This window comes from Ursus arctos, unplaced genomic scaffold (assembly GCF_023065955.2).
Source record: "Ursus arctos isolate Adak ecotype North America unplaced genomic scaffold, UrsArc2.0 scaffold_9, whole genome shotgun sequence".
In the NCBI taxonomy this organism is placed as follows: Eukaryota; Metazoa; Chordata; class Mammalia; order Carnivora; family Ursidae; genus Ursus; species Ursus arctos.
Genome location: NW_026623111.1, coordinates 7,182,630 through 7,207,744, shown reverse-complemented (window position 1 = coordinate 7,207,744; position 25,115 = coordinate 7,182,630). Strand labels below are relative to the sequence as shown.

Here is a 25,115-nt window from a genome sequence, read left to right as displayed (position 1 = left end):
ATATGGAGGACCCTCAATTCAGGGGTTAAGTTCTAAATGCACTTGAAGTTTCAAAGGAAGCAGTGAGCTCATCTGAATCCATACTGTGCGTTTGTTCACTAGACAGATTTGGCTCAAGAGGGCCCTCGCTGAACAAAATGACAGAATTGTTCAATATTGCGAAATCTGGGTCATTTGGATTGTTGCCGTAGGATGGAATCTAAAGTAAACAGGGTGTCCTACATAGGGTTCTGGCATTCAGCAGATGGTGTTATTATTATTGTTGTTGTTGTTATTGATTACATTACTCTCAGTCCAGTGTCTATTAGATTGCCTGGCTTTTCATGCCCTGTCTTTGGAGTTAAAGATGCTCTCAAAGTTCCTTGAGACCCACCTTACCGTAAAACAGATCCTCAGAAAATGATCAGCATATAGCAACTGCTTAATAAATGTGAGTGACAGTACTTTCACCATGAGTCTTTAGATGTCTATGAGGAAGTAGGGTCCCTGGACTTGTCTCCACCCCAGGGCCAGCCTGTAAATTGTGGCAGATGATGGCAGATAGATTATAGATGGATAGATGGATAGATGATAGATAGATAGATAGATAGATAGATAGATAGATAGATAGATGATAGATATATAATAGATAATGATAGATAGATAGATAGATAGATAGATAGATAGATAGATAATAGATAGATGATAGATAGATAGATAGATAGATAGATAGATAGATAGATAGACAGATAGAGGATAGATAGATAGATAGATAGATAGATAATAGATAGATTGATGGATAGATATAGATAGATAGATAGATAGATAGATAGATAGATGATAGATAGATAGATAATAGATAGATTGATGGATAGATTAGATAGATAGATAGATAGATAGATAGATAGATAGATAGATAGATGATAGATAGATAATAGATAATAATAGATAGATGATAGATAGATAGATAGATAGATAGATAGATAGATAGATAAAGGACCTGGCAGTACTAGCCCCAATCAGTGTGTTTCTGTGATGATTTTATAAGAGCCAAATGCAAATAGGGTGAGGAGAACAGGTAAACCTTTTAAAAAATGATACGGAAACATCTGATTAGGCTCTCGATAATCGACATATTATTTTTGCTACAGTCTAGTTTTATCTGAGCAGTAAAACCACGACAATGATAAGCGAGTAAGAAGAGGGAAGGATGGGAGAGGAGAAGAAGGAGGGGGAAAGGATGTAGGAAGGGAGGACAGAGGAAGAGAGGGCTGTGAGAAAACAGCATGAGTGAGTGAGAAAAAGGATAAAGCAATAGGCTACTTACTGCAAAATGGGAAAAAAGGAAGAAAGAGAAAAACCCTACCACGGAAGGAAGGAAACCCTTTCTGCAGAAGAGAAAGAGATGATTTTTGAAAACAAAATGCACCAGGAGGGATATATTCCAAAATCTGTAGATTGCATCAGATCATTAAGGGTGTTTTCAAAATCATTTAAAATTTTTTTTAAAAAATGGATGCAGGGGCGCCTGGGTAGCGCAGTCGTTAAAGCGTCTGCCTTCGGCTCAGGGCGTGATCCCGGCATTCCGGGATCGAGTCCCACATCGGGCTCCTCCGCTAGGAGCCTGCTTCTTCCTCTCTCACTCGCCTGCTGTGTTCCCTCTCTCGCTGGCTGTCTCTCTGTCACATAAATAAATAAAATCTTTAAAAAAAAAAATAAAAAAAAATAAATAAATAAAAAAAATGGATGCAGGTGCACGTCGCCTTGAGATACTTAAGGGAAGTTACTTGTTACCAAGACAGTTGCAAAATCTTTTTTTTTTCAATCTGCCCATACTTAATAGCAGAAAAACTAGGAAAGCAGTCTCCTACATTCCTCAAAAAAATCTATAATAACAATCCATTTGACTCCAAATGCCTTCATTCGTTGGAAATCCAATAAAATTAAATGTTATACTTAATTAAATGTAGCTGACTGCTCTGACCAGCGTACAGAAATAGAAATCCAATCAGCATACAGCTTCCTTTAAGTCTGAGCATCTCTAAGATGTCACTTTCTCATTTTTTGTGTGACAATAGAAGAAAATTGCATGTAATTGTGACCGAATTAATAAACATCAGCATCTGAGAGGTCAGATGTTTCAACATGTTTACTCAAAGCATATGCATGCTTGCACCCACAAACACACGTGTGCATGCACAGGCACACGTGCACACTCCCTGGTCCTCTTCCCCAAAATATTCACACCGTAACCCCTCCTTCCCTGCCTCATCCATCATTTGGGATCTGTCGGATGTGACCACGTAGAGACCAGATGCATATTGTATGCACTGTATGCTGGGTTCTTTTCTGTTTTCCTGGTTTAATGAAAAAAAGCATCAAGCCTTAATTCTGACCCTCCCCTCCAGCCTTGACCCAGTTTGAGCTGCAGAGCTATAGTGTACCTTCTTGACTGTCTCTAATATTCTCCTTAGCGGTTCATAGTTAGCTTTCAGCCATTTCCTGTGTCTGTTCAGGTACCCTGTCATTACGAGTACGATGTTTCTTAAACTTTGAAATAAGGAGGCTAGCATTTTTATAAACCTTATCTTCAAGGAATAAGTGAGAAATACTTGAGAGCAAAAAAAAAAAATTCTTCGCTGTAAAAGCATTGTTTTTCCTTCATAAAATATTAATTTCAGATCAGGTGAAATGCAGCAGAAATATTTATGATAACATATCTCTTTGCAAGCTCAGTTTGGTAGCACTGGTGAATTCCCAGTGGAGAACAAGAGTTCTCCAGGATAACAAGGAAATATGATTTGTTGCTTTACATATTTCCAATTGTTTAAACTGCTTATGGTACCATAAGGGTATTAATTATTTTCGGATTAAGAGCCACACCAGAATCCAATCCATTTATAAAACAAGTCTTTCCTTCCTAACATATTCGCTGAGACCCCAGGTGGGTTTCAAGCTCAGAAGCCGCCACCCGGTTTGAAAGCCCACATCTAATGTACGTTCTTTGGAAATCTAAAGCAAACAACTATCTATAAGACCTTGCTTTCTTTATTTTAATAGTTTTCTGAAATATTTATGTGCTTTCACCATCAAATCCATTATCTTCTTAAAAAAGGCTTTTCAACCCACCAAGTACTTAGCAAGCTAATTGAATATAATAACAGGGACCATCCCCTCCAAAACTGGAGGGTTGTTTGGCCAAAATGGGTGTGTAAGGCAGGGGCTCCTGTAGTCTCAGTACCCCAACCATGCTGTCCTCTCTTTGATATGGTCCTCTTTATCCCTCGAGAGCAGCGGATCGAGTTTTAACAGGAGACTGCATAGCATAGAACAGTGATGCTCAAACTGGGCTTCATTTTGGACCCCAAAGAGCCTAGGTGTCTGTAAATCCCATGAGAACACTATCACTGAAATGAAAGCACAGATTTCTTAGCCAAAATTAATTAAGAGTGTATTCTGTTGCTTCTGCCTAGGCTTTGGAACCTAGTACATAGTCAGGCAATTATAGCGCCCATGTCGGCATTTAGGATGAGATTTGCACTGGCATCTAATGTTTAATACAGTTGATATCTCTCCTTGTTGGAGAACTAAACAGTCATCCTGAAAAGAGGTAGGCTCACCCCACAGACTCCCCAGGACCCCAGAATCTCCTGTCCGGTCCCTCCCTGACTGTGGGTCCCTGCAGGCAGAGTGCGGTCTCTTCTCGAGACCCCCATGTGCTTTTGCCAGCACCCCCACCGCAGAGCCAGCTCTGGACATATTAGCGCCATTTGCGCCGAGGACCCTGCTGTGACGGACAGATGGCACTGAGCACCACTCCTCTTTGATCATGAAAGTCAGGCTTACTTAGCCTTTGTTTCTGTGGTTAACTAGGAAGAGAAACTGAAAGAAATGCCCCAATTCATATAAAAAATAAATGTACAGACACATGAGATTTTCTCCCTGGATGGACCTTATAGCCTCTCCGGGTTGCTGAGTGAAAGTAAGAAAAGCAAGCTTCCAATGATGCTCTTTTATCTTGCTCACTCTCTAGACCCTGAAGCCCCTCGATGGCCTGCACCCCCTTCCATTATCATGCCCCAAGTAGGGGTCAGGATGACTCAAAAGGAGCTGTAGAGAAATGAGTAAGGAAATCTTCCTCTGACCCCATAGGAGCTGCGTGGACCCCTCTGGGCATGCCTTCCTCTGCGTTCCAATACCACCGTATGTTCCTCTATTATTTACAGATACATATTTAATTCCACTCTGTACAATCGCTTACAGCGCCGTGGAGAAAGCAAACTAGTGTTACAGGGCAGAGCTTTGCTCGGGTCTCTGATTCCTCATATCTACACAAATGGTGCCCGGCGCATCGGAGAACCTCAATACATGCTCAGAGAATACATGAACAAATTCAACCCCAAACGACAGTTGTAGGAGCCTGGATTCTATGCACTCATTGCCTAGACCAAGACCCGGCACAGGAATCGATGCCTGGTGAGATTAGAAGCCTTTCCCACTCATATCGGGGGCGTCAGTGTTTGGACATGGTGGACTTGCTTTATCCATTTCACTGAAAATTAACGCAGAAATAACTCTAAGCATATCGAGGATTCTTTATGAGCAGTGGCGTGACTGAATTTCCATTTAGGACGAGCCCAAGACAGCGAGGCAGGTGGAAGCGCCCTGCCTTGGTACTTCCCTCAGGAAAGAGAAAATGCTGGTGTGGGGCACTAGGCAGACAGCGCAGACAAGGGAAGCTCTCAAGTCCATCAAAGTATTTGGGGCATTTAAAAAATATCAGTACCTGGGCTCCACCCCAGGACAACTGGATCAAACTTTCTGGGGCATCGGTATTTGTAATTCTGAAGGCAGACAGATGTGAGAACCCACACTTGCCCCACCAGGACTCGTGAACAGCAGGGAAGTGCTTCTCATTTCTGAAGACTAAAACCTAAAAGTCATACAGGACATTCAATCTTAGAGTTCAAGTTAACGTCACTCCCTGTATCTCCATATCTTCGATAGCTTACGGTCCCGTGGCATCCTCGCGAGAGCCCTACCACGGCTGTTGTGTGACCCCACGTTACAGATAAGCAAACTGAGGCTCAGAGCAGTTGATGTTGTCCCAACGTATTACTAAAAAGCATCCAGGGGAATGGTTTGTAACGCCCGCTTATTGTACGTGCAACGTAGGGCACGTTGCTTAACTTCTGTGAACGTCAGTTTGGTTTTGTATAAAATAAGGATGATAATACGGATCATACAGGGTTACCACGGCGGAGCAGGGACACGTAACAGGTGTTCGAAGGGGCCCTGATAATATATCACCTTCCTAAAGCCTGTGGACATGGAATTCTTCCTGTCTGCCTCGCCACACCTCATTCTCACCACATCCTTTACAAAGTGACTGAGACCAGATAGAACTCTACCGCTCTTGGGCGGAACTTAGATGCTCTGAATAAAGTCAAGAGCTGCTTATCTTGAAAGTGCCACCCCTTACGTCATGCTAAGGCCACCACCTGGCTGGCCCGTACTGTTGTGGGTCACCAAGACCCCAAATTTTGCCTTTTAAGTGCTAGAAAGTTCAGACTTTAAGTGCTAGAAAGAACGGTCTATAGAATAGACCATTCACCTCTCTCGAAAGCTGCTAGTGACATCTTTTCTGAACTCTTAACTAAGATTTTAAAATATGAGCTGTTACAGATCAAATAATTTTTGGACAAGGCAAAAGTTAAGGGTTTCCTCCACAGTCCCTACCCTGTCCATCCCTGATGTCCCCCGTCTGAGCACTTGGGCAAAGCCTCTGCAGGGTTGTGCTGCAGGAAGCTTGATCAGAGAAGACGATAAAATGGGAGAAACATAATAACATACATCCAAGTTATTTAGACTATTTTTTATCACCAAATATGGAAGAATCATGGGGTTTTTTTAAGATTTCATTTATTTATTTGAGAGAGCACAGAGGGAGAGGGAGAAGCAGACTCCCCACAGAGCAAAGAGCCCAACGTGGGACTCGATCCCAGGACCTGGGATCATGACCTAAGCCAAAGGCAAATGCTTAACCAGCTGAGTCACCCAGGTGCCCCAGAATACAATTTTTTAAAATAGAACTATTTTACAGAATCTTTGAGCTGGAAGAGACCTATTTGGCACAACTGATGATTTCTCAGGTGAAAACCTGAGGCAGAGCTTTTCAATGCCTTGTTCAAGGCTACACAGTAGACAGCAGGTGGGGCTGGAAAGCAGCTTCTTCCCTGGGACCACCTCCCCAGGCCTCTACTCCGAGGCAGTAAGCCCTTGAAGGGGACTGTCCTGCACCCTATGATTCCTTCAGTCTATACCTAAGAGCTGGCCGAGAGCCAGGCCAGAGAGGGCCCTCCATTAAAATTGTCTTCCTGTATCCCATCTCAACCCCGCTAACGATGCACTCAAAGAAATGAAGTGAGTGTACAAACAATATGTTTAAGTGGTGGACGGTCCTAAAATGGGGAGGGGGTGCAAATCTATCCTGCATGACCATAATCAAGTAATTTAATTCCTCTAAATATTAATATCCAAAAATCAATGTCAATATAACCCTAGAAACACAAATGTAACAGAGGGGGTGCAAATCTATCCTGCATGACCATAATCAAGTAATTTAATTCCTCTAAATATTAATGTCCAAAAATCAATGTCAATATAACCCTAGAAACCCAAATGTAACAGAGCTGAGGTTACAGCAACCTGCAGAATTTGCTTTGTTATACAAGGAATTGCCTATGCATCTTTCCATAACGTTGTATCATTTGCAAAACATTTTCAGATGCATCGACCGATTTCATACTCAAAACAGCACGGTAAAAGAAAGATGTGGGCATTTAGCATTTATAAATGAGGAGACTCTGATTGCTCCTACGAGGTCACACAGCCAGTTAATGACAGAGCTGGGACCTAGCAGCATCCTTCAACGTCCAGGGCAGGACTTTTCCAGTATTTGATGCACATCGTTTGCGTTATATGGATACATGTTCAAGCCCTTTTCCCCACCTCCATGGAGGACACAACTTTCAAAGGGGCCACGTCCAGGTATTCCACACCACATCCAGAGAGGACTGTCAGCAGATGAGAGCCTAGCAGCTGCCTCCCCTTTCCCTGCTGCCACTCACGAGAAGCAGAAGGTGGGGCACACAGCCGTGAAGTCACACACGGAGTGTCTGAGCACCTGGGGCTTAGTCTGGCTCCTTAGTAACTTTCCTGCCCTTACTGGTCCAGGATCACACAGCTCAAGTCCAAAGCCCATCCTTTGTCATGCATAGTCCCTAACAATCAAAACCCAGGGGATCTTCCCAAGTTCCTTTCCCTGTGCTATCAACATCCGAGCTGCTGACCCCTGTGGTCCCACCAAGCCAGGCAAAGCCTCCCAGAAACATTGGCTATTCTAACATCTTCATATATTCGCACATGGCACTGCATTTGCCCAGCACGCCTCCCCTAATTCTGAGCCAAGAAGAGGTAGACTTACCCTGCAAGACTCAGTTCAAGTACTCTCTCCTTTGTGAAGATTCCCCTGGCCTCCAAGGCATAGAGGATTTGTTTTGTTTTATATGCATCTGTTTTTACAAAGCACTTTGATAGCAGCCATCATAGAAAGAGGCAGAATCTATATCATACTGAGTTTTAGGAGTGCCTTGAGGACGGAGGTTATGTCTTATTGGGCACAATATTTGCACAAAGTAAGTTTTCAGTAAGTAGCACTCAGATAGATTGATGGATAAATGCCAACAGATGGATGGCAGAATGATCTAGAAGTGGTTAGAGCTCAGTGGGGTGTAATCTCGTGACTGGGCAGGAAATGGAATTTTTGAGTCCTATGCATTCAGACTTTTCTCACAGATGGGTGATCTTGGGCACATAAGTTAACTTCTCTGAACCTCATTCTTTTTATCACTGAAGTCCACTCCCTACCCTGCTACACTTAGCTGGGAGCCCCAGGAGGTTGATGGGTAGAAACCACATCAATGCCTCTTCACTCTTGGCTTCCTGTTGAGTTTGGCCAATGGGAGACAACAGCAGGAGATCCTGGCCAGGAGAAGTGTAAGATGGGGTTTTCTATGCACCCAGCACACTCCCTCCCTCATACTGTAGAAGCCACAGTTCCCTTCCCGTTAGCCCCATGCCTGGGTCCCAGTGATACCTGGCTCCCCTGACCCCTCCAGGCCCGAGCATGGCAAAAGCACCCCCAGGCCCTTCACCTTCCACTGTGGCTTCCCCATACCCTGTCCATAGCTTTTAAACCATCTCTTTATTAAACTTCTCAAATTACCAATTTGAGCGTGCTGTTTCTTGCTAGAACCCTAACTGATCCCATGGGCAATATCTTTCATACCCCCCAGGGCCTCTGTGTAGATTAAATGTAATCACAGATGTAAAGCTCCTATTGAATACTCCCAGGGTCTATGCGGCTAATTTATATGGTAAACGGAGTTAATAATATCTCCTACGTGGGTGAATATAAGCCACAAATAAAATGTTGTGTCCTATGCGAAGCACTATAGAAATGTAGCTTCCAATAAATATTTCACGGCAGGTCCCGCTTGGAAAGGAGAGCATCCCTTCTCCTGCATGTGCTCGGGCGCGAGCAGGGGCTAGCACGTCCCGGGTGCCCAGGGGAAGCACACAATTGCATGCGAGGGAAAGCCAGGCTCAGGACGTGTGTGCTCAGCTCCCCGGGGCAGACAGGATGGATCCTGACAGAAAGAGGACAGCATGTCAGGGAAAAATCCCCTCTCCCACCCCACTCCAGAAATAAACCAATTATCGACCTGGATTGATTCTCTTCCCATCACTTCCTCTAAGCTGGCACCTGTGTCCCATTTTAACAAGAAACGACGGTAGCGTGTTCACCAGAATTAAAACATGACGTGCCTGGCTCAGTAACGAGTTTACTTTTTGTCTCCACAGGCTGAATTGAAGATCCCTCTTATTTGCGGGGAGCCAAGAACTATGAACAGAGAGTAAGTACTGCAACGTCACCGTGAGTCCCAATCTCCCCTCTCCTGGTGGAGGAAGGACTGGTGCCAATACGCCCCCGTAGGAAGGGCATTGCCCATTTCAGCGCCGAGCTGGAGAGGCTGGGGTCAGGGTCAGGGGTGTGTGTTCGTGTTCACTGAGCCTCTTGCCCAGAGTGCCAGCATTTTCTGTGGCCAGGTCACTTGTTCTTACCCAGCCTGGGTGTGTGGCCGGGATAGGGACGAGATACCCCGGCACCAGCATGCCAGAAGGGCACCCCGAAATACCACCCATCGTGTCACAGCCCAGGGCGTGAAGGTAGAACCATAGGAACCGTGGTGGCCATGCTTGTTCCCACAGCAGAGAACTTGGAGCCCAACTGTCTCTTTGTGGAGCACCCCCAGAGGTGATGTGGTTGGTGTGGGGCGTCCTAATGTGCTCCTGGGTCTACAAAAAATCCATCCTGTTCCTGAGGTCTATGACTATAATAAATAGAAAAAAAACTAGCAGGCCCCCAAGTCGTGAGAAATACTTATAATGAAAATGCACACCAAAAAACCTTTAAACTGAGAAAATTTGGTGTACTAATTTTTAAATCAACCCACTTTGCTTATTTTGCCAACGGGAAAGGTAACGCTCTTATTCTCACTGTCATTGTGTGAGACAGAGCATGCGTTTCCGTCAGGCAGACCTAGTGCAAATCCCTTGTCGTGCCCCATCATTTTATAGCTGTATGATCTTGGGGAAGTTACCTGACCTTCCCTCCAGAAAGCAGGGTCTGGCCTGGGGAAGGAGGACTGCCTGGTTTCTGGGTGGATTCCTGGTCTTGGAGGGAGCCTGGGGGACACCCCAGGGTAACCAGGTGATGCCTGGGTCTCCCAGGTGGATGCCGGAGGCAGGGCTGGTGTCCAGAGCGACATGCAGGCAGCAGGTCCAGCATCACAGCTGTCCCAGACACCCACAGGTTTTGGGGGGTGGGAGTGCGACCTCACACACAGCCGGGGCCAGGCCTGTGGGATGCAGAAGCTGGGGCTGCTGCTTTTCTTCTTGCCACGGAAGTGCAGCGGGAGCTTCCTGGCACACAGGTCACAGGTGGGCTCCGCGTCTGGCTCCGAATCTAGCGTATGGAGCATCTCCTCCGTGCGAGGTGCTAGGGCTCCCTTCTCTTCTTTGATCCTCCAGCGGCGAGTGGGGCCAGATGGCCCGCACCACAACCTTCTCTGAGCATCAGCTTCCTGGTCTCAGCGGCTCCTCTGAGACAGCACAGAAAGTGGGGATGGAGCCAGGCCTGGGATTTGAGTCTGTCTGACCAAATCCAGCGTCCCTTCTGTTGGTCCCAGCTCTGCGGGAACCTGAGGAAGGCAGGAGCTGGGCAGGCGAGGCCAGGGTAGGTCAGAGAGCTTGCTGAGCCAGGGTCGCATGACAAAGAGGATGAATTATAACCGGTGATGAAGGTGGCAGACAGCAGCTTCATCGTAAGATAAATAAATAGTCCGTGGCGGTGGAATGAATAGCGAGGCAGGTGCTTCTGCTTCCCACCAACCTGGGTGCCTTAACACAGCCAAAAATGTACTCCTTCACAGGTCAGGGGGGGCTAGGAGTCCAAAATCAAGGTGTGGGCAGGCCTCTGCTCACTGCAAACCCTCAAGGGAACATCCCTTCTTACCACCACCACCACCACCACCCCGTCCCCAGCTTCTGGGGGCCCCAGGTGCTCCTCGCTTGTGCCTACATCACTCCTCGGTCTGTCTCCACCCTCCACTGGCCTTTTTCTCTGTGTCTATGCCTTCTCTTCCTCTGCCTGTTTCAGACCACCCTTGTCTCTCTCTTATAAGGACATTTGTCATTGGGTTTAGGGTCCCCCTAGATAATCTAGGATGACTTCACCTCAAAACCCTTAACTTAATTACATCTGCAAAGACCCTTCTTCCTCATAAGGTCATGTTCACAAGTGCCCAGGATTTGGGCATGGAAATATTTTAGGGCTGCCACTCAACCCACTAGGGCAAGCTTTATGTTCAGACCCATCCCCTTCTTTGCAGGGCACTGTGGGGTTACTGTGACAATCTCAGCAGCATTTGCTATGAGTTTCCAGCTGGTTTTGTGGTTGAGAGCCCCTGCCCTGCATCCCTGCCTCTCTTCCTCCCTGTGCTTCCACCCTATGCCAGCAGTCTCCTCCATCAAGAAAAGAGGTGTCTCACCTTCAGGAGGACTTTAGGTAGCTTTGATTTTTAGCCAGACAGTCGGCCTCTGGGCAATTGCCATCTCATCAAGCTTCCAAAAGGTGGCTTTAAGAGTTCAGCATTAAATTCGTGCAGGAAAGGAAGCTCCCAGAGGACAGCCGAATCATCATAACTTCATACACATGCCTTTTCTCCTCTTAGGATGCTGAATTGGAATCTGTATTTTCACAAGTTCCCCAGTAGATTTCTAGCCACATTAAAGTTGAGACTCACCTGACTAGAACAGTGGCCCCCAGAGCTCTCTGCCTCCTGGCACACTCGAGAAGCAGCTACAATATTCACCAAGATAGGACCCAGAGAAGGCAGTCACATAAGGGATGTTGCGTGAGCATGGTTTGGAAATTTACGACCCTCCTTCCATAGATGCGTGCGTGCACACACACACACACACACACACACACACACACACAGGTTTGACCCTACTGTGCCTTGGGGGAGCACTCCTTCCTCTGTGAAAATCATTAACCCAGTTAATTCAGCGCAGTAGATTTTTTTATAATAATTTTTTATTATGTTAGTCACCATACTTACGTCCTTAGTGGTTTTTGTTTTTTTTTTTTTTTGGTTCTTTTTTAAGATTTTTTTAATTTATTTGACAGAGAGAGAGACAGCCAGTGAGAGAGAGAACACAAGCAGGGGGAGTGGGAGAGGGAGAAGCAGGCTCCCAGCGTGGGAGCCTGATGTGGGGCTTGATCCCAGGACCCCGGGATCACACCCTGAGCCAAAGGCAGACGCTTAACGACTGAGCCACCCAGGCGCCCCTACATCCTTAGTTTTCGATGTAGTGTTCCATGATTCGTTATTTGCATGTAACACCCAGTGCTCCATGCAATACGTGCCCCCCTTACTACCCATCACTGGCCTATCCCAACCTGACTGAGCAATAGGACCGTCAAGGGGGCTTTTACTGAAGAGCAGTTTCAGTGTCCTTCCCCAGACCAAAGGAATCGGAATGCCTGCACACTGACTTGACTTACGATGCTCAACTCAGTCTCATCTTAGCTAGGGTTGCAAAATACGGCTGCAAGAGGTCTCACTGCTCTGCAACCTGGAATTCCTTGTGAGTTTTTTAAACTGGAATTCTAATTGACCTTTGTAACTACAGCTAATGCCTTACTATCTCCCAAGGGGACTTTTGCAATGAATGAATGAAGACACATGAAAGGACAATACAGAGACAAACTACACATTGACGCAGACATGTATATACACAATACAAGTACGAGCACAAGTAGTTCCCTATAAATGTGTTAATTCAGTCAAAAGCATTTACTGAGTATACACTGTGCTGGGCGCCTCCCTTATGAAGCTGAGAAAGATCTAGTTCCCGCCCTCAAACAGCATTAGCTGTATGTTGGACAGATCTCTTTAGTCTTACGCAGCAAGAGATGGGAAAGCACCACCAATGCTAAGGACTGTGGATGTCATGGCTCTAAATCACTTCTGAAATTAGCAGGCTATTTCATATTGCTCTCCCTGCAACGAAGCTTTCAGCTTCCCGAGCAATCAAAGTACCTAAAGCCCCGCTCCCTGGAGCACATCGGTGCTGTTAGAGTAGACAGACCTACTTCCTCCATCGGGGCTGGATGAAGGGGTCTTAGGGTTTGGTTCCAGGATCTCTTCATCATTCTGAACAGAACGGATAAGAACCTTGGTGCTACAGCTCTGAGTGTTTTGAAAGAGATGGAGGTCATGAGAGTGATTGCTTCTGGGCCCTTCTAGTCAGCGGACGCCCTGCCCTGGCCAGGCTGCTTCGGGCTCTCAAGAGGGAGACACACTCACGCATCCCAGACTGGAGACTGATGGGGGCACGCGCCCCTGTAGTGCCCACTTTGAAACGTGCTGAAAAGGTGTGACAGCCAACTAGTTTTGTTCATTGTTAAAATTACTCACAGTCCTCATGGAAATTTTAGAAAATATACAAAAGTACAAAGAAGAAAACAAAAGTCACCATTGATCTTAGCATCCAAAAATAAACACTACTTTGCTGCAGGATTCTGAAGTCATTTTTCTGTATCCTTACGTAACATTTTGAAATTTCAGCAAACCTACTTTTATTTATTTTTATTTTTTTATAATAACATTTTTTATTATGTTAGTCACCATACAGTACATCCCTGGTTTCTGATGTAAAGTTCCATGATTCATTACTTGCGTATAACACCCAGTGCACCATGCAATACGCGCCCTCCTTACTACCCATCACCGGTCTATCCCATTCCCCCACCCCCTCCCCTCTGAAGCCCTCAGTTTGTTTCGCAGAGTCCATAGTCTCTCATGGTTCATTCCCCCTTTTGTTCACTTATTTATGGAACATAAGAAGCAGGAAGATCTGTAGGAGAAGAAAGGGAAGAAGAAGGGGGGGGAGTAAACAGAAAACCTACTTTTAAAACTTCTACTGTTTTCATTCATTCAATAATACCATTTTTTGTTATGAGCATGGTCTTCTTCAAAATCAGTGTTTTAAATCTAGTGCTTAAAGAAGGCTCACAATCCTTTATCCATAATTCCAAAGCCAAAGCCTCCAAAATACTGAAAACCCTCAGTAACTAATTTGGCAGCAAAACTTGACCTACAATAAAATGAAGTTATGTGTGTTCTTCATTTATCCCTCTTATTGTGAATATATCTGCATGTTTCACAGCAGAAATATTAGTATGTTTCATGACCAGGCGATTCTCCAAAACTTACAGGTGAAATTACTAGCATCAGTACATGTACAATATTACTTTCCTAAAATCCAAAATATTCTGAATCCCTAGCCCTAAGGAATTTGGATAAGGAATGGCGGGCGTGTATTTTACCCAGTGGTTTATTTTATCCTGACCTTGATGTTGGACATTTCGGTTGTTATCCATAAAGTTTTATGAGGCAGTTTTATTGCCAAGATTAAACTTTATACTCTAGGAGTATTAGAGAAGGCTGTGTCGCTATGGTCCCTAGCATGCAGTGCTGTGTGTCCTATCCCATGTAAAACAAATCGCGACAGTCTATTATTAAACAGGGACACAGGTTCAATCGAATTATCTGACAACTTACTATTCCTTCTCTTGCTTCAAGAAACTTGACTTTCACATTCGTTTATTTGGGCAAGAGTTAATGATAAACAAAGGAAACCAGTAAAATAGTTTGAGAGCTAGAGAGAGTCTTACAGGTATGGACTTTAAGTTGCCACCCACGGCTGTCACCCCGGACTTGAGAGTCTTCTTGAATACGCACTACCTTCTGAGGCAGTGAGCTTAAAAATTGGAAGAAGTTTCCTCATTGTATTGACACCAACAAAGCCAACTTCAAGGCAGTGTTATTCGTTGACCCTGTACATTTCGCTAAGCAGACAACAGTGCTCTTCTGTGATACTTTCCCCTCTAAGTGCACAGCCTGGTGGTGCGAAAGGAAGGGTAAAGAGATAAACAGCGCTACAAACCAGGAGTGTCTCTGGGCCGGCACACCACTAGCCATTTGCACGGGGATCTGTGCCACACCGTGCATCTCCTTAGCACGAAACCCCACTCCCACGTCACCGCTTAAGACTGCCAGCCGGGGTAACAGGTTTCAAAATTCAGAGTCAGCTAAAGCCACATGTCTTGGATTCCAAAACCCATGATCATTGCGCCGTATTGAACTGCTTCACGATGATTAAGAATATCATCTCTTCGTATTTCTCATCAGGGACACATCCCCAAACTGAACGACTCTTTTGCTTATGAGAGGCATATTTTCTCTTTGAAAACTTGCATGATAAAAGCCACTCAATTGCTGGGTGGGGATGGAGATCAGCTCCTCTCAAAAGAGCCCAGCTCCTCTCAAAAGAGCCCAGCTCCTCTCAAAAGAGCCCAGCTCAGTGTCTGGTACACAGGAAATGGCCAATAAATGATATTTCCCTCCGTATGTATGCATGATAAAACTCCCTGTAAACTCCAGGTCATTATTTTCCACCATGGTATATGTGAACAACCCCTGTCTTCGACCTCAGGGAACAACTTCGTTTTGATTTGCAGGAATTCATAAGTGTAAATCCCACTGAATCTTGGGGAAAAGAGAGGCCGCGATTTTGGCATCCTGAGATCAGAGTCTTGCACCCAGCAGAGTCGTCAGTGTGGCTGCCTTCCTAGTTCCCCAGAAGTAATTATGAACCCGCTCTCGGGCCAACCAGGCCCATCCGCTGGTGCGATCAGAGCCGCATCGCCACCATTCGGCTTCGTGGTTGGCTGGTAATTAAAAAGCTGCAAGCTGTGAGAAACAGCTGAGATCCAGGGCGAGCGTTGGCCAGAGGTCGCCGAATCGGCCTGTGGTTCCCACGCAGGAGCAGCAGGGGCGGCTGTCCCTGAGACTCTTGGAGATGCGTGGGGATGCGCCAATGCAGGATTTCAAGATAGCCTTCTTTCCCTCTTAACGGCAAAATCGCCAGCCAGTGAAGGAACTACCTGACTCAACTCACCTGCCACCACTCGGGAAACTTCCAGCTAACCAAACTTAGTCTCCTGCTGACCAGCCACAAGGTTGGACTTTTCATGCTTATGCCCTTTATTTTTTTTTTTAAGATTTTATTTATTTATTTGACAAAGAGAGAGAGAGAGAGAGAGACAGCCAGCGAGAGAGGGAACACCAGCAGGGGGAGTGGGAGAGGAAGAAGAGGGCTCCCAGCAGAGGAGCCTGATGTGGGGCTCGATCCCAGAATGCCAGGATCACGCCCTGAGCCGAAGACAGACGCTTAACAACTTAGCCACCCAGGGGGCTTATGCCCTTTAAAAACATCACAAAGAATAGAGAAGGCTGAGACTTCTTTTAATATTGAGTTTACTGCTGTCATACAAGGAATGTACATTCGTTGTAGAAAATTTAAAAATGCAAAGACATACATACAAAGAAAAAAATACCATAATAGAACTACTGAAAAGTGGTCAACATTATGGGCCTTTTTTAAGGCTTTCTTATAGAACAATGCATTCTGTTTTGTGTTTTAATGTTACTATACCATAACTATTTTCCAGTGTTACTGAAGTTATTTCCATAGCATTACAATCTTCCATAATTCAGACAAGTCATATTTTATATTCTCCTACTGCTAGAAAACAGCACACCTCATGAACTGATTTGACAAGTTCTATGAATACCCCCATGTCTTAAGATACTGTGTTTTATTACCCGGCAATAAGCAAAACCAGCCACCCTGGGATGTCCCATGAGCCAGGCCAGTGTGTGGAGAACCTGACCCACAGTGACAGTTTATAATAGCCGCATAGTATTTGAATGTGTAAACGTGCAGAGAAATTGAAAGTAAGGTCCAGCATTTCTGGTTGGGTCCTCCACGAAGTCCAAATCACTAGTCACCCTCTTGTCCTAGTTTGCATATACCCAAACTTTCCCCACCAATAAGACACAGGAAGAGAGGGAAATGGACTTCATGAAAACCTTTGGTCATGTTCAAATGCACCAGAAACCAAAAACCTGAAAAACTTTTCAAAAGTCATGCATGGACATGATTTGGGGCCAAAATCAGGAAGTCCTAGAAAAAGGTACTCATTTAGAAAGAGCAAAAGGAATTTCCCAGACGCCTGGCTGCCTGGAATTTCAAAACTCCTGGTAAAGAGAAACCAGGTCACAAACAAAAGCAGAGGCCAAATATTGAGTAGAAAAGTAGCCGGGCCTCCTATGTGGTTCTGTTCTCACTTTCTAGTCTTCCCCATTACTTTTTTCAGAGGGAGGGGATATATTTTTTAAGATACATATTTTAAGAGCTTAAAAATTATTCTGTTGAGTTAGTCGAAGAAGGGAAGTATTAAAGTCAAACGTTTATTTAGCTGTCACAATGAGGACGTCAAATACTTCCGTGATTAAGAGAGTGGGCTCTGGAGTGATCTACTGGGATTATCAGCTCTGCCACATACGGGCTGTGACATTTAAGGCAATTAATGAGACTCTCTGAGCCTTGTTTCTTTAATCTGTTAAATGGGAGTAGTAGCTATCTCAAAGTGTTGTTGAGAAGGTTAAGTGACTTAATAGATGCAGTATGGGGGCACCTGGGTGGTAACTGGCTCAGTCAGTTAAGCGTCTCTGTTAGGCTCAGGTCGTGATCTCAGGGTCCTGGGATCGAGCCCCACGTCGGGCTCCCTGCTCAGCGGGGAGTCTGCTTCTCCCTCTCTCTCTGCCTCTCCCCTGCTGCTTCTGCTCTCTCTCATTCTCGCAAATAAATAAAAGAATCTTTAAAATATATATATATGAAATACATATATGTACGCAGTATGTTTAGCACCGTGTCTGGCACAGAGTGTGCACTCCGCTGGTGGTGTAGCCGATCGTATTTCATCAACATGGCCGCGTGCGCTGGTGCAATGTGACCTGGATACTTCCCATTCGGGAGTGAATCTTTTCTCCACCTTCTCTAACTTGTGTGGGCCTGTGACAGCACTGACCAATGGACTAGGACAGTAGGGACACTGTGCCACGTCTGGGAAGAGGCCTCAACAGCCAGGCAGCTCTGCTTCCTGCCTTTGGAAGCTGGCTTCCACTGGCCACATGCTCCGACCGCCACGCCTTGAGAAGTATGAGCCATGTGGGAGAAGCCCGCAGGGAGAGACAGGGGGGCTGAAGTGCACGGACACCAGACGCGAGAGTCGGAAGGCCATCTCGGGCATTCAGCCTGGTCCAGCTCTGAGATAGTCGTCTGAACGCAACAGCGTGACAGAGCCGCAGAGGATCCCTCCCAGCTGAGAGTCAAGAGAGATAAAAATAAATGCTCGTTTCTAAGCCACTGCTTTGGAGTGATGAGTTATGTAACAATAGATGTCTAGAATAGATGTTGTCTCCTATTTTTATGATCACAATTATTACTTCGTGCAAGACCCTTTGCTGTTGAATATTCAGGATGTAATTTAGAGATTCCAATGACTTGATATCCCACCTTAAAGAACACCCATTCCAGATGAGAATGGCAATAAATAACTAATAGTGGGTGAGCAGAATGCTAATAAGGGCTTCTTTGCCCCAAGTGTGTGCAAAGTACTAAAGGGACATGGGAGTGATCCTCTCTGGGAGCAGATCCTGGGGAAAGGGTGCAGCGTTGGTAGAAGACACATCCTCACAGGGAAGGCGACAGTTGAGCTGAGCTTGGGGCTCATGGGATGTCACTGAGCAGCAAACGGAAGAGGGAGCAGGGATGGACTAGCTACCACAGCTGGAAAAACTCTACAAGGGTTTGATGCAAAGGGGTAACATTACATCGACTGATAATTTGAATTTTGCTCCTTAAAAACTGATTCTAAGTAATTGGAGAGAGAATTTCTTGCCTGCTTATGATGGATGGTAGAATTCTACTCCCCAAGTGTCTTTACTGGCAGGGAAAAGAAGGAGCCACAATTTGTAATCAGGAGGAGGATAAAGGCCTGGGTTGGAATTGCAGCATCTAAAAATTCCGTGTTGATGGGCTGAATTTTGCTGCCCCGCGATGTTGCCGTTTGGACAGGCTGCAATTAGAGGCATTCGTGCTGCTATCTGTTGCCATTGTTGTTTGTTTGAACAAAAATTCTTTGAATAATGAAATTCTTTTTTTTTTTTAAAGATTTTATTTATTTATTCGACAGAGATAGAGACAGCCAGCGAGAGAGGGAACACAAGCAGGGGAAGTGGGAGAGGAAGAAGCAGGCTCCTAGCGGAGGAGCCTGACGTGGGGCTCGATCCCATAACACCAGGATCACGCCCTGAGCCGAAGGCAGACGCTTAACCGCTGTGCCACCCAGGCGCCCCTGAATAATGAAAATTCTACATCCAGAGCCGCTTCTGCGGACTTTTCTGAGGATTCCATCAAAAATCCAAGAAACGTTATGAGGAAGAAACACAAGAACTTCCTCTGCCATCGTTGGCAAGGTCGCATTTTCTTCCTTTAGTTTCTTCAATTCCTTTAAACATTGATTAGAAATAAAACAGTAGTCATGAGATATGAGTCAGGTATAAAGAGCAATAGAACAACTTTGTTTTTTAAAATTACCACTGCTTTTGAAGTTTCATCCACTTTTCTGGGATCACAAATCCCCACCCCCTCAGGGAACAACTGTCCTGAATTCTGTGTTCATCCTTCACTTGCTTTTATTTTTCATTTTATATCATTAAAAATAATTTGTTTGGTTTTGCTTCGTTTTGAACCTTTGGCCCCCCAAAAAATCATACCACAGGGTATATTTTGGGCCCGGACTACATGGTTTTGTGACAGCTGCTTCCTCCCGTTATGGGCTGTGAGCTCTTAAGCAAGTTAGTAAATGTCCCTGTGCCTACTTTCTCAACTGCAAAACTGAAATAATAATAGTACCCACTTCTCAGGAAGAGGGGCTTGTTTGTGTAAGACATTGGAAGTGGTGCCTGGAACACATAGTGTGGGCTCCATTAAGTACTAGCTATTACCCCACAATCTGTTTTATGACTGCCCCAATTTACATTCCAAAGATAATCCATGCTGTCGTGCATAGCCCTAAATCCCTTGATTTCATGGCTGTATACTATTTCCTTATGTGCATAAAATACGATTTAATCATCCACTGTCGAGTCACTAGACATTGGGTTGTTCTCCAGATTCGGCTTACACCAGTGCTGCTGAGAACATTCTAGTTTGTTGGAGCATATATTCTAGCCTGCGGGCACCTATTCTAGAGTTATCTGTATATAAGGGCATATTCTCAGGATTAAAAGAGCTGGGGCACCGAGGAAGCCTACCTTCAACTTTACTAGACCAAGTCAGTTTCCGAAGTCGCCAGGCCGTTGTACCCTCCCACGTGTGTGTAAGTGACCCAGCTGCTTTAGAACCTCATCCACCGTCCACACTGGCAACTTTCAGTTCGACCCAGATTGGGGGTGATTTTAATTTACCTTTGTCGATGACAGATGCGGTTAAGCATCTTTTCAAATACTTGTTAGCAAGGCACCTGGGTGGCCCAGTCAGTCAGGTGTCCGGCTCTTGATCGTGGCTCAGGTCGTGATCCCAGGGTCCTGGGATCAAGCCCCACATCGGGCTCTGTGCTCAGCGGGGAGTCTGCCTGAGGACTGTCTCCCTCTGCCTCTGCCCCTCCCCCCACTCGTTTGCGCACTCACTCTCTCTCAAATAAATTAATCTTTTTTAAAAACCCAGATATTTGTTAGCTATTGTTTTGGTCCTGTGCATACAGTACTTGCTTAAATCTTTTCCCACCTTTCTATCAGACATTTTGCCTTTTTCATGTTGATTGGTATGAGTTATTTATTTACTCTGTACGTTTTCTCCAGTTTGGGACTTAAGTTTTCATTCCTCTTGGATGTTCTCTTTCAGTGACCATGACTTTGAAGCAGTGGAGGAGACCAAACTTTTCGTTGTGATTTCTTGAGTTTGTCTATTGTTTAAAGAAACGTTCCTTCATTGAGTTTGCTTCCTCTATTGAATTCTAAACATCACAAAATTTGCCTTTCTCTTGGGGCCTTTCATCAGCCTGCAGTTGGTTAATCTGTGTATGATATGAAGTAAGGGGGATCAATTTTTTTCACTCAGGTGCACAATTCGTTCGGTACCACATATGAGAAAGTCAACCCCTTCCACACCGATCCACAGTGTCAGCTCTGTCATGCACAGCTGGACCTTTTTCTGGGTTTCCCCTTCTCGTGTCATGATTAAAGTATCTACCCCAGGTCAGTTACACAAGTCTTAATTAGTATAACTTTATAGTAATTCATGATATCTCGAAATTTATGTCCCCCATGTGAACTTCAAAAATGAGGTTGGCTCTTAAATGTTTATTTTTTAACCTAAACGTTGGGATCAGCTTGTCAATACACACACACACACACACACACACACACACCTTTTGGTATTTGGATTGGAATTACATTGAATCTATAGATAACTTTGAAGAGAAACAGCATCTTTATGACACTGAGTTTCCAGATCGTGAATATATTATGTGTCTCCAAAGAGACAATGTTTTATGATTTTCTTCCCAAAAGACTGTAATTTACCATCTTTTGAGAGATTTGTTTTAGGACATTTCACATATCTTAATATTATAAATGTTAAGGTATCAAAATTCCTGGGGCGCCTCGGTGGCGAAGTCAGTTAAGTGACCAACTCTTGGTTTCAGCTCAGGTCATGATCTCAGGGTCGTGCGATCAAGCCCCCTGTTGGGCTCTGCACCCAGTGGGGAGTCTACTTGAGATTTGCTCTCCCTCTGCCTCCTACCAACCCCCCATGCACTTACTCTCTCTCTCCCTCTCAAAAAAATAATAAATCAAGATATCAAATTCCATGTTCTTGTGTTTGTCATTGGCAATATATTTTTAGAGGTGATATCTATACAGCTGGCCTGCTCATGCTTTATAATTCTATTTGTTGGTTTATTCTTTAGGGCTTGCTATGTAGATGACGATATCATCTGCAAATAATTGAATTTTATTTCTTCCTTTTCGTTTTTTATGCTTTTTTATTCTTGCCTCACCACACTGGTTAGAACCTCCAAAACAAGGCCAAATTAGAGTAGTGACAGGGAGCACCCTTGTTCTTAATCTTCAAGGGAATACTTTCAAAGCTTCAGCACAAAGCACGAGAGTTTGTTTCCAGATTTCGGTAGGCGTCAAATACCAGGTGAAAGAGACTAGGTTGCCAGGAATCTGTTTATTTTTATTACAAATAAATATTAAATTTAATAATTTATTTGTTGTGATGATTATGTATATTTTCCCTTCCCCTTCTGTTAGTGTAATAATTTATATTAGCAGATTTTCTAATGTTCAACAAAACTAGAATTTCTGGGATAAACACAACTCAGTCACGACATATTTTTATTTTGTAGCATATTGGTCTAATGAGTCATTAATGGACTTTAGTGAGAATGGCCTAGAATCTTCTTTTCTCTTACTGTCCTTGCTGGACTTGGGCATTGGGTTTGTGCTGGCTTCATCAAATGAGTTAAGGTATTTACCAATGTTTCTATTCTTGACAAGAGTGTGTAGTAGGGAATAATTTGTTCCGTTAGCAATAAAACTGTCTTGGACACGTATTTCCTTGGGGGAAGATTTTCAACTATTGATTCGGTATCATTGTCGGTTATAGAAAGTGTCATTGTTGGTTAATAGCCCTTCATAGGTAATTTTTGTTGTTATATATATTTTTCTAAATACATGATTGCCACCGATATTCCTTTAGCATTTTAACCTCTGTTGTATCCCTAGTTATGTCTCCTTTTTCATTTCTAATTTTGTCTGTGGTGCCTTCCCTTTTATTTCCGATCAAGCTTGCCACAGGGTATTAATTGTATTAGTCCTCTCTGTTGTAATTCAATGCTCTATTTTGGTAGCTTCTGCTCTTTGCTACTTCTGTCTGTGTTCCTGGCATTATGCTTTTGTTATATCACAGATCTACAAAGTTAACGTGTCAGTGATTATTTTAGCTTTTCGCCTTTCCTAATATAACTATCTCACTTCTATATTTCTACATTATTGTTTGGTCTTAAATCTTTTTTTCCCATTATCATTTACTCTTTGACCCATGACTTGCTCCAAATAAATTTGGATTTTTTTAATTGTCTTTTTTGTCACTGATGTCTAACTCCATAGTATGGTGGCCATAGGAAATAGTCCCCAGGTTTTATTCTGTGAATTCTTTAGAGAATTTGCATTGCATTCAATTATAGGGCAATTGTCTTTCAGTATGAAGAACACAATTTGGAATTTTTTTTTAGTGCCAAGGCTTATTGTAAGAAAACACTTGTTGGTGGAAAAAAAAAAAATCTTTATTTTGCCCTCATTCTTAAAATGATATCTTCATTGGACATTTAATTCCAGGTTGACCATTCAAACCAGGGAGTTATTTTTCCGCACTCTTTTGCCAACCACTACTAAGTGCTGCTGAAAAATCAGTTATCAATATAATTCCCATTCTTTTGAAGGTGATATTTCTTTTCCCACTGGATGCCTGTAGGTTCCTCTCTTTGTCTTTGGTTTTCTACAGTTTCACTGCGCTGTATCTAGGTGTGAATTTCTTCTTATTTATCCTGTTTTGGATACATTCTAATCCTGATTCTCTGTTTTGATGTTTCTCACCATTTCTGAGAAAAATTTCTTATATTAAAGCCTCTTCTTTTTTACTTAAATATGAGGTACACACTTGGTATATAGTCTTTGTCTGATAAGTTTAACATCTAAAGACTGAGTAGCTGATTCTGTTGTCTAGTGTTTCTTCCATCTTACTTTGGTGCTTTGTTATTTTAAGGGTTTTCTGATTTTGTGTGTATGCTCATTTTTCTTAGAAATTAATTTGTGGGAATTCATTGAGGCCTGGGTTGAAGGTGAGCTCTTCCAGAGAGGATTTGTGTTTGCTTTTGTCAAATGCTTGAAGGAACAGCAAAAATAGAGCTTATTTATTCTACCCTCTCAACTTGAAGGTTTTTAGACATTCTAGGCTAAAACCCATGTGTACGTATGAGTTCTCAGGGGGGAAACACTGTCTTCTTCAAAAGGTGGGCTTCTCTCTAGTTCATTCTTAAACTTAGTCTCTAATACTTTAGACTCCAGTTTGTATTGGGGGGGGGGGGGTGTCTCATGCTAGATGCTCCAGAGTGTAGACAATCTGAGCCCTATGTCAAGTCCACTGCCTTCTACAATGCCATGGAAATCAAAGACCATTTTCCCCTGTAGTAGCAATTCCAGCAAGGAGACAGCTGGCTTTTGTATTCTGCTTTCATCTCTGGGTTCTCATCTTCATTCAAATTTTGGGCTCTCTCTGGGAAGGTCTTACTTTTCCCAGCAATTGATTGTAAAGGAAGTTGTTTTTTTAAAACTGTTTTCTGTGGAAGATTCAGTCAGGTATCCAGTTCATTATGTTATAAGAAATCAAAGACATTCTCCCATTCTTGATATGGAATTCAATTTTTTAAATTGTGTTTTGACAAAAATTTAATTTTTGAATAAAATAGAATAAAAGAGAATTTCCATGTTTTCAGTTTTATCAATGATATTCTTATTTTTATATAAAGAAAAGTAACACATCCCTTGGATTGGTGTGTTCTTTGCTTGATGTGATTCATCAAGGTTTTGCAAATGCTCATTCAATTATCATGAATCAAGCTCTTCCTCCAAGTCGGACTTTGTGCTATTCATATTTGAATACCTTATCTCATTAGATTTAATCTTCAGAAATAAAGGATTCAGGGGCTACCCTATCCACTAAAGTGGGAAAAGAGTATCAGCATTCTGTGCAAAGCTAATATTGCCTGCCCTGTGCCCAGCAGTATTAATAGGTTCATGTGTATATGACAAGTTAATCTTTATATGCATAAATGAACAAACAAATAAATAAACACATCAATAAATAAATCTAAAATACATGAACAGCCCTATATGCTATTATGGAATGATCATGGAGCTTGGCTGTTACATGGGCTATGCCAGGTGTTAAGACAAGAAGCCTGGATAACTAACATCACCCTTCTGTGCTATAATTTCCTGGATCAGTGGGAGTTAGTAATACTCCACCTCATGGAATAAAAATAGGGATCAAATAGGTAATGCATATGAAAAACACCAGTGTTAGCTCCCCCCTCCCTCTTAATCAGTCAAATTATGTTTGGTGACTTCTCAGCTATATAACCTAAAACAAATTACTACACCTATGTGTACTGCAGTTTCTTCTTCTATTCGGTGTAGGTAATGATAACACGAATCTCATTAAGTTGTCCTAACTGCTAAATCATGACTTAATACACGTAGAATGCTTAGAACGTTATCTTGAGCATAGTAATCCCTTATAGAGTTTTAACTCTTTTCAGCAGCTATTATTACCTCTATTTAACACCTAAAAGGTACTAGGTTTTTTAATATAAGAAATAAGATTTTTATTTTTTTAAAGATTTTATTTATCTGAGACAGAGAGAGAGAGAGACAGAGAAAGCACGAGCTGGAGGGAGGGGCAGA

General features: G+C 43.5%; 1 protein-coding gene across 1 annotated transcript in view; it reads left to right on the top strand.

Moving 5' to 3' along the window:
• The window catches only part of CLNK (cytokine dependent hematopoietic cell linker), a 151,833-nt gene that overhangs the window by 4,600 nt on the left and 122,118 nt on the right, over nucleotides 1-25,115 (top strand). Inside the window, exon 2 of the mRNA XM_026514413.4 lies at nucleotides 8,905-8,957. Coding sequence (XP_026370198.2) covers nucleotides 8,947-8,957 — 11 coding nt within the window. The 5' untranslated portion in view covers nucleotides 8,905-8,946. The remainder of the gene's footprint in view (nucleotides 1-8,904; nucleotides 8,958-25,115) is intronic.